This window comes from Misgurnus anguillicaudatus, chromosome 2, assembly GCF_027580225.2.
Source record: "Misgurnus anguillicaudatus chromosome 2, ASM2758022v2, whole genome shotgun sequence".
NCBI classification, from domain to species: domain Eukaryota; kingdom Metazoa; phylum Chordata; class Actinopteri; order Cypriniformes; family Cobitidae; genus Misgurnus; species Misgurnus anguillicaudatus.
In genome coordinates, this window is record NC_073338.2 from 13,197,958 (window position 1) to 13,212,180 (window position 14,223).

The 14,223-nt window shown below is 39.8% G+C and overlaps 1 protein-coding gene across 1 annotated transcript in view; it reads right to left on the minus strand.

The window, feature by feature from the left end:
* The window catches only part of scn12aa (sodium channel, voltage gated, type XII, alpha a), a 40,914-nt gene that overhangs the window by 17,211 nt on the left and 9,480 nt on the right, over nt 1–14,223 (minus strand). Inside the window, exons 6-11 of the mRNA XM_055201442.2 lie at nt 6,000–6,141; nt 4,587–4,784; nt 1,753–1,932; nt 1,317–1,667; nt 1,031–1,157; nt 621–859 (exon numbers count right to left, since the gene is read on the minus strand). Coding sequence (XP_055057417.2) covers nt 621–859; nt 1,031–1,157; nt 1,317–1,667; nt 1,753–1,932; nt 4,587–4,784; nt 6,000–6,141 — 1,237 coding nt within the window. The remainder of the gene's footprint in view (nt 1–620; nt 860–1,030; nt 1,158–1,316; nt 1,668–1,752; nt 1,933–4,586; nt 4,785–5,999; nt 6,142–14,223) is intronic.

The following is a 14,223-nucleotide window of genomic DNA, read 5'->3' on the forward strand; positions in this document are numbered from 1 at the left end:
TCCGGGCCAAATGTAATTGCTATCTGGGCAGTAATCAGGCCTGGATGTGGCTAGAGAAACTGAACTCGGGTGTGATAAAACAAAGTTATGTTTTAACACCACACCAAAATGTCAGACGCAGATGTGGAAGCACGCATCTTTATATTAGATTAGAACATTGAGGATGGTACACCTCTCAGAAAATGTACAAATAAAGATCATTTTAGATGTTCAATGACTATTCAGAGCTTTGGGATCGCTAGATGAGGGCGTAATTTACTTATTTTTATGAAAACCTTAATTTCGACCAAAATCAATATTTATACTACTTTCTTTTGCCTGTAGCTCAAAGTGAGACTGTGGCATTCCGACTCATTTTGCCAATACGGGTCACATATTTTTTGCCAAGCCTGCTTAAATTCTTCTCAAAGCTGAGCTTCAGTTTATACACCGAACACACCAATGCAACATGCATCTTTAATATGTTTTTAATAAAGAAAAAAAATCTAAGTGGGATCTCACTTTTGGCCTTCACTGTACATGCAATTTAAATGATGAATATTAATGACTGTCATTGAACAGGTTTTCATTGAACACTCTGGTCTACTGTTTAGTAAAAAAATGCAAAATTTCATCCTCACCAGGTTTCCAACACTAAGCATGCTGTTGAATTCATCAGTCATGGGGTAATGCTCCAGCGCCATGAACAATGTGTTGAGCACAATGCAAGTGGTAATAGCTAAATCAAGGATGGGATCCATCACCATGACTTTGACCCCCTCCTTCAGTCTCAGCCAGGCTGGAGAACACCCCCAGATCAAATACTTTTTTGCAAATTCATACCAGGATGGAGGACATTTCTGACGGGCTTCTTCGAGCTCTAAGAGGACCAGAGAGATGAAGATTATTAGATGAGTAACTATGAATCCATTATGACATAAAAGTAGATGACTAAAAACTTTAATATCTGTTATTTTAAAAATGTAACCTAGACAAAAATTTGATTTAATTGGCATCCCACATCAGATACTGTTCAGAACAGACATCTCACCATCCATAGCATCACTGAAGAAGCTAATGGAGCTCAGCCCTCTCTTCCTGCCAGGGGGCGGGGCTTCCTCAGGCACATTAACCGTCTGTTTGGTAGCAGTGCTTTGTTCTTTATGAAACACTTGCTCCTGTCAATCAAAATGAACGACATAGCCATTAACACATCTGTCTTTTTTTAAAACCCAAAGAACTGCCTTCCTAAATACTCTAGGCAGAGAGCAAGAACATCAGTCTAAGAACTTTTGCAATATCAAACATGTAGACATTAAGCCATATGCCTCACTGACCATATCCTCTTTGACCTTTTCCATGCTCATGGCAGGCAGTGGGGTTGGGGTGTGCGGCACGACACCCGTGACGCCATTCTGGTCCAGAGAAACGTTCAGTCTACCATTGAGAGTAAGGAGGGGCGTCAGCACCTGCGACGAGTGACTTCTGATGCTGGCTGTACGACGCTTCTGCCATGGCGTTGCCATTGAGCCCGCCCGGCTCCGCCCATCATCGTGGACACTGCGTTCATCATCGGCAAAGTCGGCCTCTGAGTTGTTGCGTGGCCGGAAGGTGAAAATGCTGATTTGGCTTCCTCGACGAGTGCTCAGAGGATGTGAGGAAAGTGTCGCCAAGAAAGGGTGAGCTGGCTGGAAGAGAGGGTTTTAAAATTCAGCTGTACAGAATAAGGTGAACCATTTTAAATCCTTTAAAATCACAAATAAAAACACATACTTTCTCATCAAACTTCGATGCTTGGAGATCTGGGTTGTCCTCCATGTCCTCTGACAGCGTTCCGTGGGATCTTGCTCTGCTGCGACATTGCTTCACAGAGTCTTTCCGAGAAAAAGTAGATGGTGATATTTCTGCTTCTTTGGTCATCTCTGCTTCTTTCCTGCGCTGTTTTGCTAATGCCTAATGCCAAAGATAACATAAAACTGTCAGAGACTGATTTGTCATTATGCAGAAAATTACTAATACATTTATCTGCTGGTAATTTGTTTTTGCATATTATATCACACTGTAAAAGGAATACTGTAAAAAATCTACAGCAACTTGCTGGCAGCAACTGGCAAGTAAGTTGCTGTAGTCTACTTTACAGTAAACTTACTGTAGAGTTAAAAGTCTATATTGTGATTTTATATTACAGTAATAATCACAGTACTGTAATTGCAATTGAGTGCTTTATTTTTTCACGCTGCAAATATTTTACGACTGTAATGAGCATTACTGCTTTAATTGTGTTTACTGTAAAAGGAAGTTTTTGCCACAAAAATAACATTTATTAAAAATTGTTTTAAAAACATAAAAATGGCATAAAACTGATTTAAATTATGTGTTTTTCAGTCTGTAAAAATATATTTTTTGTGACCGACTCTTCACTCACAACCACAAACCTCAACTACCCGTAAAAACTTGCCTTCTTATATAAATATATATTTTTCATTTTACAGCTACGAGCAGTTAAAAAATAAACTTGTTGAAAAAATTGCAACAGTGCATATATACTAATATAAGGATATTAAATTATTATCTTAATGGCAGCATGATTAAAAGTGTATTTTAGGATAGTATACACTGACCAAAAAAACATTTTTTTTAATTAGTGTAAAGTGTTTTTAACTAAAGTCAAAACAAATAACATATGCAACCAATTTCCCAACTAAAGTCTCTATGTATTTTGACCAGTTAAAGTCGCCATGAAAATAATTTGTTTTGTAATATTGTGGTATTTTTTTACAAATTACCCATCTGTGAGCTTCATTATTTTTTTTTAAATTAATGTGCCTCATAATCTTTAATCAAAAACGCTAACCTCCTCCCCTCTCTCTTTACTTCCGGTCATATGGTATGGCACAGGGGCATTGCTAGACCCCTTTTACTAGGGCACGTGCCCCATTGTAAATCTTTTGTGCCCCGGTGTAAATTTCAAGTTTACATTTTAGCAGTTTATCTTGTGTATTAATTTACAAAAGCAAAACAGATCTATATGCAATTTAGTTACCCAATTCACGTTTGAAAAAGCGACGCAGCAGTTGCACTGATGCGTATACGCACCAATTCATGTCCGTGCGCGTCTGTTCAGCCGTGCGCAGCCGCATACAAAAGTCCAGGTGACCCCACACAATTGAGTTGGCTTATGAAAACATGACAAGACTAAAGCGAGTTTCTAAATAATAATAAACTTACTGGATCACTATTGGCTCATGTGATGGACATCAGAAATGTTTTGTGCAAAGCAGGGAAAGGGAAGCAAAAATGAGAGATTGACGAGTTTAAGGAGGTAAAACATACATCCTTAACCAGTCAGGTCTCAGAAAAGTCTCAGGAAAACCTCTGTCAAGTCTATAGAATTGCATTGTTGAAAATGAACATGTATGGGTTCTGTGCTGTTCCATATTTTCAGATATGAAATTAATATTTAGTTCACTAGTTCTAGGACATTACATAAAAATTTCCCAATTCGTCGGTCACGAAATGAGATAAGATGGATAATTTTAGTAGCAGTCATAAAATAAAAAATATTTTTGTAAAAAAGAAGTTAATCATTGTTATGTAAAATGCAAATGGGCATCAAAATATTTTCTCTGCTGACATTATTTCATGCCTCCAAACATGTTAATAATGTTAAGCATATGAAGATACTTATACTACATATAATAATACTTAAATATTTTATAATACATGTTTATTTTTCCCAGTACTTGTTGCAGTGTTGGAATAGTGGGTTAACCAAATGAAAATTGTATAGAAGTGTTGCACACTGCAGGCTTTCAAGAAAAAAGTTTTAAAAAATGGGGGGCCTGTGCCCCAGTAGAGCTTTATATCTAGCGACGCCCCTGGTATGGCAGGTAGGCGGAGTCCGGGAAAATATCACAGCGATTAGCAATTAGCAACATGACCCAACTTCAAACGATCCAATCAGATATTGATGGACATATTCAAATCCAGCCCTTCATTTCCGAAGCCAGTTTCACTCGGATATACGTCACCACGAAGAAAATAAGGCAATCGATACTTCTATTTCACGACGACTTTAAAGTTGCAATTGGTTAAAAATATTGCAGATAAGGTCAGTCCAACTTTATTTGATCTCAACCCATGTAAAGCAAGAACCTCTTTAAGTAACTTCAAGTAACTGTATGTTTCAAACAGAGATGGCAATAGAAATGTAAAAGTTATGGATTGCCGCTTTAAAGAAATACAGTATAAATAAAATTTAAAAATAAGATGAAAATTAGCCCATATTTTGCTAACCCTATAAAGTATAAAATATCTAGATTTTAAACTTTATAAACTATGATCAATGGCAACAGCCGTATGTGCATTCACAAGTGAGTCGAATATTTTTCTTACGAAAACCTGCAGCTTGATCTCAGAAGACATGAATGTGCTTTTTGGAGCTTTAAAAACGAATGCCATTACAAAGCTAAAGTCCAGTTATTTATATTACTCTGACTGTGTCATATACACCTAGGATGGCTTGATGGTGTGTAAATTATGGGCTCATTTTTATTTTATTCTTAACTTTCAGCATTGATTTCAAATGGCAGTGGCATGTTAAATACCCTCTGCTCCTTGCGTAGCTGCTCCATTGCCAGCTGAAACTCTCTCTCTTTAGCCCAGGCCTCTGCGATGGTCGCCTGGTTTTGCTCCTCATAAGCCATGGCCACCACGGCCAGGATCAAATTCACCAAGTAAAAGGAACCCAGAAAGATCACCAACACAAAGAAAATCATGTAGGTCTTGCCTGCGGACCGCAAAGTCTGCCAGAGAAATTAAAATTACTATTTATTATATTATTATTATTATTATGGTTTCTTGTTTAGAATATAATATATTATTTATTTATTTGTTATATTATTATTATGTTTTATATAGATTTATGTTATTTTAACTGAACAAAAGTCATTAAAAAACGCATCTATGGCCTGTTATGGAAAAAAATTGTCCTGTTGGTTGAGTTTGTTTTTACAGTTACTGTAAAAAGAATCTGGACCTTCAGTCACTTCCTGGTAAGCAAGAGTAACCAGGTTTATTTGTATTTAAAGACCGATTTAACTTTGCACAGATCTGTTAGTAGGGTTGACACTTTCAGTGTGGCAAAATAAGGGATACCTATTCTCACAATTCATCAGTTTAACTCAAACTTAAAAAAATAAGAAATAGTGTTATTTATAATATATAAATATTATTAAAAAAATAAATAATAATTTACACAACAGATTATAGAGTTATTTTAAGTAAATGTATGAATTTGAATCATAATAATATTGCAATAAATAATAATAATAATAAAGTATTAATTACATTCCAATTTAATAATAATAATGTCTTAAAGGCGGGCTGCATGTTTTTTGGAAAAAACGCTTTGTAAAAGGGGGTGGGTTCGAGTACCAAAACACACCTGTAGCCAATTAGCAGTAAGGGGGTGTCTACTAACCATCATTGTTACCTGAGTTGCGTATATGTGGGGCGGGTCTATCAAAAGGTCCAGATTCTATTGGGGTAGGGGCGTGTTTGTTTAGGTGATTTCAAATGTCAACATTGGCTTTCAGAGATCATGCAACCCGCCTTTAATAATAATTATAAATCAATATTTCTTCATTTCTCTCCAAAAATACTGGGTTGTTTTTATCCCAGCCCTGGGTCAAAAACGGACAAACTCAACCCACTGGTTTGTAATTGAACTTATGCTGGGTTGTTTTAAACCAAATTCCTGTGTTCTTTTAACCCATTGTTGGGTCAAATATAAACAATTTCTGGGATGCCTTGGTTTGTCCCTTTTTGACCCAAAGCTGGGTTAAAAACAACCCAGCATGTTTTGAGTGTAATTACAGGACAATCCTGTATTTTGGGATGGGTGGCAATGTGCTAGTGTCATGTAAAGTTTATATTATGGATATTCTTTTGAAACTAACCCTATATCAGAAGTTGATATTTGACATTAATTCAAACTACTGTTATGGGGTGCACTTTACCTGATGATAAAGGTTTTCCCAGTAGTCCTGTGTCATTAATCTGAAGAGAGCCAGGAAGGCCCAGCCAAAAGTGTCAAAACTCGTGTAGCCGTAGTTTGGGTTCCGACTTGTTTTCAAACAGTCAAACCCATCAGGACACTTCCTGTAGAGGTAAAACATAAAAATATAAGTGTGAGAAACAAAGAAACGTGTGAATCTTATAAATTTTTTGCAAAAACATCTTATTGGTCCTTACTTTATTTACAAAAACAATATATACAGCGGGAAAATAAGTATTTGACACATCAGCATTTTTATCGTTAAGGGGATTTCTAAGTGGGCTATTGAGACAAAATTTCCACCAGATGTAGCCATTAAGCCAAATATTGGATTTATACAAAAAAACAGAACATTTAAGTATACAAGTTGAGTCATAATAAATAAATTGAAATGACACAGGGAATAAGTATTGAACACACTTTATTTAATACTTTGTAGAAAAGCCTTTGTTGGTGATTACAGCTTCTAAACGCCTCTTGTATGGAGAGACCAGTCGTCTGCATTGCTCAGGAGGGATTCTGGCCCATTCTTCCACACAAATGGTCTTTAAATCTTAAAGGTTCCTTGGGCCTCTTTTATGAACTTTAATCTTCAGTTCTCTCCATAGATTTTCTATGGGATTTAGGTCAGGTGATTGACTTCATTGTTTTCTTGGCCTTGTGTTTGGGATCATTGTCTTGCTGAAATGTCCACCCTCTTTTCATTTTCAGCTTTCTGGTAGATGGCAGCAGATTTTGATGTTGGTATAATGTTCTTGGGGTGGTGGGCAGTGGTGTGTAGAATGACTGCCAAAAAGTTCAATTTTGCTTTCATCTGACTGTACTATAGTCTGCCAATAATCCACAGACTTCTCCAAATGCTCTTTCACAAACTTTAACCAAGCCTCAACATGCTTTTTGTTCAGCAATGGAGTCTTGTGTGGCGAGCATGCATGGATGCCATGGCGGTTCAGTGCACTGCTTATAGTTTTCTTTGAAACAACAGTACCTGCTGATGCAAGGTCTGAAGTTCTGCCTGAGTGTTTCTTGGCTCTTGGAGAACTCTGCTGATTATTCTTTGGACTCCTCAGACAGGGATCTTACGTGGATTACCTGATCATGGCCGGTTTATGGTGAAGTGATGCTCTTTCCATTTCCGGATAATGGCCCCCACAATGCTTACAGAAACAGTCAGCATTCTGGAAATGCACCTATAATAATAATAATAATAATAATAATTCCTTACATTTATATAGCGCTTTTCTCAGTACTCAAAGCGCTTTACATATGAACAGGGGAATCTCCTCAACCACCACCAATGTGCAGCATCCACTTGGATGATGCGACGGCAGCCATACTGCGCCAGAACGCCCACCACACACCAGCTTATTAGTGGAGAGGAGACAGAGTGATATCGCCAATTAGTATGAGGGATGATTAGTAGGACAATGGGCAAGTTTGTCCAGGATGCCGGGGCACACCCCTACTCTTTTCAAAGGACATCCTGGTATTTTTAATGACCACAGAGAGTCAGGACCTCGGTTTAACGTCTCATCCGAAGGACGGTGCTTTTTTGACAGTATAGTGTCCCCATCACTATACTGGGGTGTTAGGACCCACACAGACCACAGGGTGAGGGTGAGCACCCCCTGCTGGTCTCACTAACACCACTACCAGCAGCAACCTGGTTTTCCCAGGTGGTCTCCCATCCAAGTACTGACCAGGCTCAGCCCTGCTTAGCTTCAGTGGGCAAGCTGTCTTGGGCTACAGGGTGATATGGCTGCTATAACCATTCCCCCATTCAACGATAAGATTACGAAGATCTTGAAAGAGTTCTTTGCTTTTACCCATCATGAAGTCTTTCCTGTGTGCCTCCTGGGTAATGAGAAGCCTTTATAGGCCATCACTTAGGACTAAAGCAGCTGATATCAATTATTACTGATAAGGGGCAGGGTTTCTCTGACAGTTTTCAGGTGGCCTCCTGGCTTTCAATGCATTTTGCACCTTGTTCTCTTCATTTGTTCAATACTTATTCCCTGTGTCATTTCACTTTATTTATTATGACTCAACTTGTATACTTAAATGTTCTGATTTCTTTGTATTCAAAATTTGGCTTGATTGCTACACCTGGTGGAAATTTTGTGTCAATAGCCCACTTAGAAATCCCCTTATGCTGGGTACACACCAAAAGATTTTTTACATCTTATAAGATTTTAAAAATGTGATGGACCACAAACTTTAGGATAAAAAATCCTAGATTTATCTGTTTTGCTCCTATAGTGTGTGGTGTGCCATTATGTGTTAAAGACAGCAGACCACACACAAACAGATTTTTAATCAGAGTCTCGACTGTGAACACAGGAAATCCCACAAAATCTCGCAAGACTTCAAAACAAGCATGGCGGACGATATGCAGGAAGACATTTCAATGATAGTGCTTGGAATAATTTTTACAAGACACATTTTATAAACATTCGTGCTGTTGCCACAAATCAACAAGCTGATCCTCCATCTCTACGGTCCACATCAACTTCACTTTGGCCGTTTCTCAATCCGAAGGCTGTAGCCTGCGGAGGTCGCATATGCAGGCTGCATACGTCATGAAACCTGGTTTATTCAAGTTAACTGAGCATTACATTCACAAGTCATAAGTTTATTAAAACAATATACGATGAACAACGAATAATAGCCAATTTTATATATTCTGAAATAAGACAGTCTTGATGACGTATATACAGCCTGGAAATGCGACCTACGGATTGAGAAGCGGCCTTTCTGCTGCACCATGACTGCTTCCGTCTTCCCTCATCTCGCTTTCTGATTGGATATGGTTTCGTTTCACGTGATAATTTCAATAGTGTGCTCGCGTTTGTCCTCGGGATTCCCCACACACATCAGGATTTCTGATCGTAAATATTCAACATGTTGAATATTTACGATTCGCGATCGGCGCGGCTCCGACGTTCTTCCGAGCAGGTTCGGACACTCTTAACACACCTCACACGAAGGGACAATCTGATAAAATAATCTGTAGAACCATAGCGATACTCGGGACATATCTAGGATTGTTGGAAGGGGAGAAATCAGCCCAAAATAAGCCAGATTATCTTTTGGTGTGTACCCAGCTTAAGTGATAAAAATGCTGATGTGTCAAATACTTATTTTCCCCGCTGTAATGTAGATGAATACATTTTTGGTCCCAAGAGGACACAGCAAGTCACAAACGGATTATAAGGAAACAGACGAATATAGAGTTAATTTTTTAAAAATTTTTTGGACTTAGTTAATCCTGGCTGTTTCTCAATATGCGTTCTTCAGCGATCTTGCGTTCTCGTGTCCTTGATCTACGTCATCATTAACAGTCGAAGTTCATTCCAATTCTCAAGAACGCAAGTACAGAGGACGCATGAAAATACCCGGATGTGTTCTTGATATCGAGGATGCATCGAGTGCCGACTTGCGCGCTGAAATCGCTTCACGCCCCATAAGTCATTGCGCCAAAACAATGGCGGAGCTCAGGTGACCAACAGGAAGATCACACACATCTCAATTCTCATAAGTGCGTTCTGTGTTCTCGCGACCTTCTGAGTTCATTCTTCCGAGCTCGCCTGGCAAGATCGATCTCCACGAGAACGCAAGTCCATTCTTTGCATTCTTGGAATTGAGAAACAGTTCCTATATTTCCTTCTGTTACCATGGCGACATTAGGGTTGAGTGACAGGCCAAGCAGAGAACGGACACATGTCAATCTCACATAGAGGGATCATTCAGTAATGCTGCTGCAAACAGCTGGACAGCAGAGACTCAAAACCAGGCCATCTGTAAATCTCTCGCCCGAAAACACAAAGAGAGAGAGAGATCCACGATCTCCCTTAATGTGTTCAGATTTATATAAAACACTGCAGTAACATTTACAATACTTTTTAATCAAGTCGATCTTATTTGTGATAATTGCATGTTTGTTCCAGCTCACTGTCATGGGCAGATAAAGTTAACAGGTTAATCCTGTGCAGTAGGTAATAACAGAGTTGTCATGACGACAGAGGTACTCAGGTCTCTATAGTAACAGTGTCTCAGAGGTGGTTGCTGCAGAAAACAAGCTCTTTGGTTTAAGTCCCTTATTAACTGCTTACAAATTTATGCAAGCAATATAAAACTTAATATTATTTTTGGATATAAGAGACTTAACTTAAACAAAACTTTTTTACTCTACGTATGTATCTCTGTACATAAAATTAAATTATTTATATGGAAAAGAATATAACAAGATTAAGCAACTACTATGCAACGCTCAATTTGGCCATTCTGGCAACAGAAGTCCTGCCTTCCAGTTAAATGAACCAATCATCAATCCATAAAGCCTGATGATTCTCTGGCGGAGGGGCTTGCCAACCTGTGTGCATGCTCAGTACCAGAAAGAAGTGTTTTAACTCAATTTGATCTTAAAGGCGGGGTTCATGATTTTTGAAAAACATTTTGGAAAAGGGAGTCGGGCCAAGTACCAAAACATACTTGTAGCCAGTCAGCAGTAAGGGGCGTGTCTACTAACTGACATTGTTGCCTGGGTTGCGCATGTGTGGGGAGGGTCTATCAAAAGAAGGTCCAGATGCTATTGGGGTAGGGGCGTGTTTGTTTAGGTGATTTCAAATATCAACATTGGCATTCAAAGATCATGCACCCCGCCTTTAAGAAACAAAAGTTGTGGTACATTTTATGTCAGGTTTAATTTCTTTTTCTTTTCTTTTTTATATAGTGCAAACACAGAAAGTGACTCTATTTACATGTGGTAAATAACAATGAATAGAACAAAACAGAAAACAGATAAGACAAACAAACAATAAATACAGCCATTGCCCATACATATCATGTTGTAAATGTATGTGTGTGTAAAGAATGAGGGGTTATTTAAAGTAATGCATACATGTTTAGCAGTAATCCAATTAATAGATACATTTAGATAAATTCATTCGGTTAGAATAGAGGAGGGAAGGAAAAAAAAAGGTTTAATTTCCAAGTTGGTTGGAAATAATTCACTTTAATTGTGACTAGCACACAATAGATTAAACTGTATATCGTTCAAGTAGATAGGACTTTAGTGTTCATTTTAGACTAAAATAGCTGCAAATGTGGTGCGACTTCCATGAAGAGACTTTGTTGACTTTCACTTAAAGTGAGAAAATTTGATAAAACTTAATTATTTTAAAGAATTATAAAATAAAAAACATTTTTAAGTAGATCCAACGTTCACTTTTTACATTTTAGCGCATGTTCTTGTATATAAGAAAGTCTTTTGATAGCCCCTATGAAATCAAAATTAAGTATGAATGTATTGGCACTTCCCTCACTTCCACCAATAACCTATCAATGATTTTTACGACATCATTCTGCACTTCGACTTCTCACCAGATTCCAGTTCACTGTTATGTAGCATTTATATGCCATTGAGGCGGTACATAATCTGAAAGTGCAATGTAACGACGCCTTATAACTTATAGACTTACGTTATGTGTGGGATTTTTCTCGCTGTATTCATCATTACACTGCATTTTATCAGCCCTGATAAAGTGAAAGAGAGAGAGAGAGAGAGAGAGAGAGAGAAAGAGAGAGAGAGAGAGAGAAAAGAGCTGTCCTAATCCCCAATGTTGGTTGTCATAAAAACAGCCATTAACAAACCAACAAAAGGGCTTAGAAGAGATCAGATGTGAATACAGAGGGAAATCCTCATGTTGTGTAGTATGAGCCCTGAAGAACAGGGTTAAATAAATCATATCACAAACAGATACAAAATACTACGAGAGTTTCTTATTGTATGGACTGGAGGGTGATGTGAAAACATTTACAGGCCTTAATTTATAAAAATATATAAATGATTGAGTCTGTAAGTAACATCAGAGGAGTTATGGGCCTTTTTACAGCAGTTGCAAGTGTTAATACTCGGAAAGCAGCAAAATGCGGGTGGGTAACAGGTGACAAAACTATGGGGCATATTTAAAATTAGTCACACACACACACTTATAATGTCTGGTCAACATTTCAAAAATTCATTGGTTCATCAAACTGAATTTGTAATTTTTTTAATTTTTTGTTAATCGCTTTCTATTTTTGATCATTAGTTTACCTCAAAACATTGCAGAGTGTAACATTAATACAGATGGAAATTTAGTACAGTAAAATCCTTGAACTAGCCCTGGCACTGTAGCTGGGATTTAAGAGATTATTTCACTAAATATTGCAGATCGGAAAGAGACAGCCACACGCACACTAAAAGACTTTCACTCTTTCAGATGTTTATATTCCAATATAACCTTTCTCATCCAAATATTGTATATCAAAGAGTACATGTGTAATTAGTTTGTTTATATTGTTTATATATTTCCACTATTCCAGCATCTATGGCTATATTCATGATGAGAACCAGTTAATCTACAGTTGGGAAGGACAGTTTGGCATGATGACTGGGATCAGTAGCAACACAAAGGTCATGGGTTCAATCCCCAGTGAACACACATAAAGAAAAGTATAGATTAAGGGCGCACTCACATTATCCAAACCAAACCAAACCATGCCCCAGCGCGATTGTTACCCCTCCCTTCTCCCCCATGGTGCACGCACTCACACTGTACTTTTTATCGATCCGAGTCCGGGCGCGCTTTCGTCATTAAGATGCGTTTGTTTTGAAAAAAGCAGGAAGTAAAGCTCACCCTTAACACTGGAACCCACCATAATGATAAGTCTGTGTTTTTACCCGGAGTCGTTTGGTGCGCGATTACAGACAGCCCTCTCACATGTCATCATATTGCTTAGTTGATCTGTCACGTGCGCAACTCGGACATTCACGTAACCCCGCTGCGCGCATCAAAAGGTTTTTACTGCGGCAGATGCAGGTGAGTGGTCGCGCAGCTGACGTCTTCACCTTTTGAATCGCGCTCAGGCGCGAATGCGCTCACACCACAGCCTTCCGCGCCTGAGCCCAAGTGAACCACGGCTGGGTTGCAGAGGTGGGCCGGAGCGCGGTTCACTTGGGCTCAGGCGCGGAAGGCTGTGGTGTGAGCGCATTCGCGCCTGAGCGCGATTCAAAAGGTGAAGACGTCAGCTGCGCGACCACTCACCTGCATCTGCCGCCGTAAAAACCCTTTGATGCGCGTAGCAGGGTTACGTTACGCAGCGGGGTTACGTTACGTTAACCAATCCGCGCCCGGGCGCGGAACAGAGCGATCACACTTGTCAAACAAACCAGGCTTTGGGGGTCAAACGCGCCCGAGCGCGGTTTGGTTTGGATAAATGTAAACGTGTGTGAATACTTTTTGATGAATTTAAGGGCGCACTCACATTATCCAAACCAAACCAAACCATGCCCCAGCGCGATTGTCACCCCTCCCTTCTCCCCCATGGTGCACGCACTCACACTGTACTTTTTATCGATCCGAGTCCGGGCGCGCTTTCGTCATTAAGATGCGTTTGTTTTGAAAAAAGCAGGAAGTAAAGCTCTCCCTTAACACTGGAACCCACCGTATTGATAAGTCTGTGTTTTTTATTCGGAGTCGTTTGGTGTGCGATTACAGACAGCCTTCTCACATGTCATCATATTGCTTAGTTGATCTGTCACGTGCTCAGCTCGGACATTCACGTAACCCCGCTGCGCGCATCAAAAGGTTTTTACGGCGGCAGATGCAGGTGAGTGGTCGCACAGCTGACGTCTTCACCTTTTGAATCGCGCTCAGGCGCGAATGCGCTCACACCACAGCCTTCCGCGCCTGAGCCCAAGTGAACCACGGCTGGGTTGCAGAGGTGGGCCGGAGCGCGGTTCACTTGGGCTCAGGCGCGGAAGGCTGTGGTGTGAGCGCATTCGCGCCTGAGCGCGATTCAAAAGGTGAAGACGTCAGCTGCGCGACCACTCACCTGCATCTGCCGCCGTAAAAACCCTTTGATGCGCGTAGCGGGGTTACGTTATGCAGCGGGGTTACGTTACGTTAATGCGCTCACACCACAGCCTTCCGCGCCTGAGCCCAAGTGAACCGTGCTCCGGCCCACCTCTGCAACCCGGCCGCGGCGCGATTAACCAATCCGCACCCGGGCACGGAACAGAGCGATCACACTTGTCAAACAAACCAGGCTTTGGGGGTCAAACGCGCCCGAGCACGGTTTGGTTTGGATAGTGTGAGTGCGCCCTAAGGGATAGTTCACAGATAAATGAAAATTCTGTCATC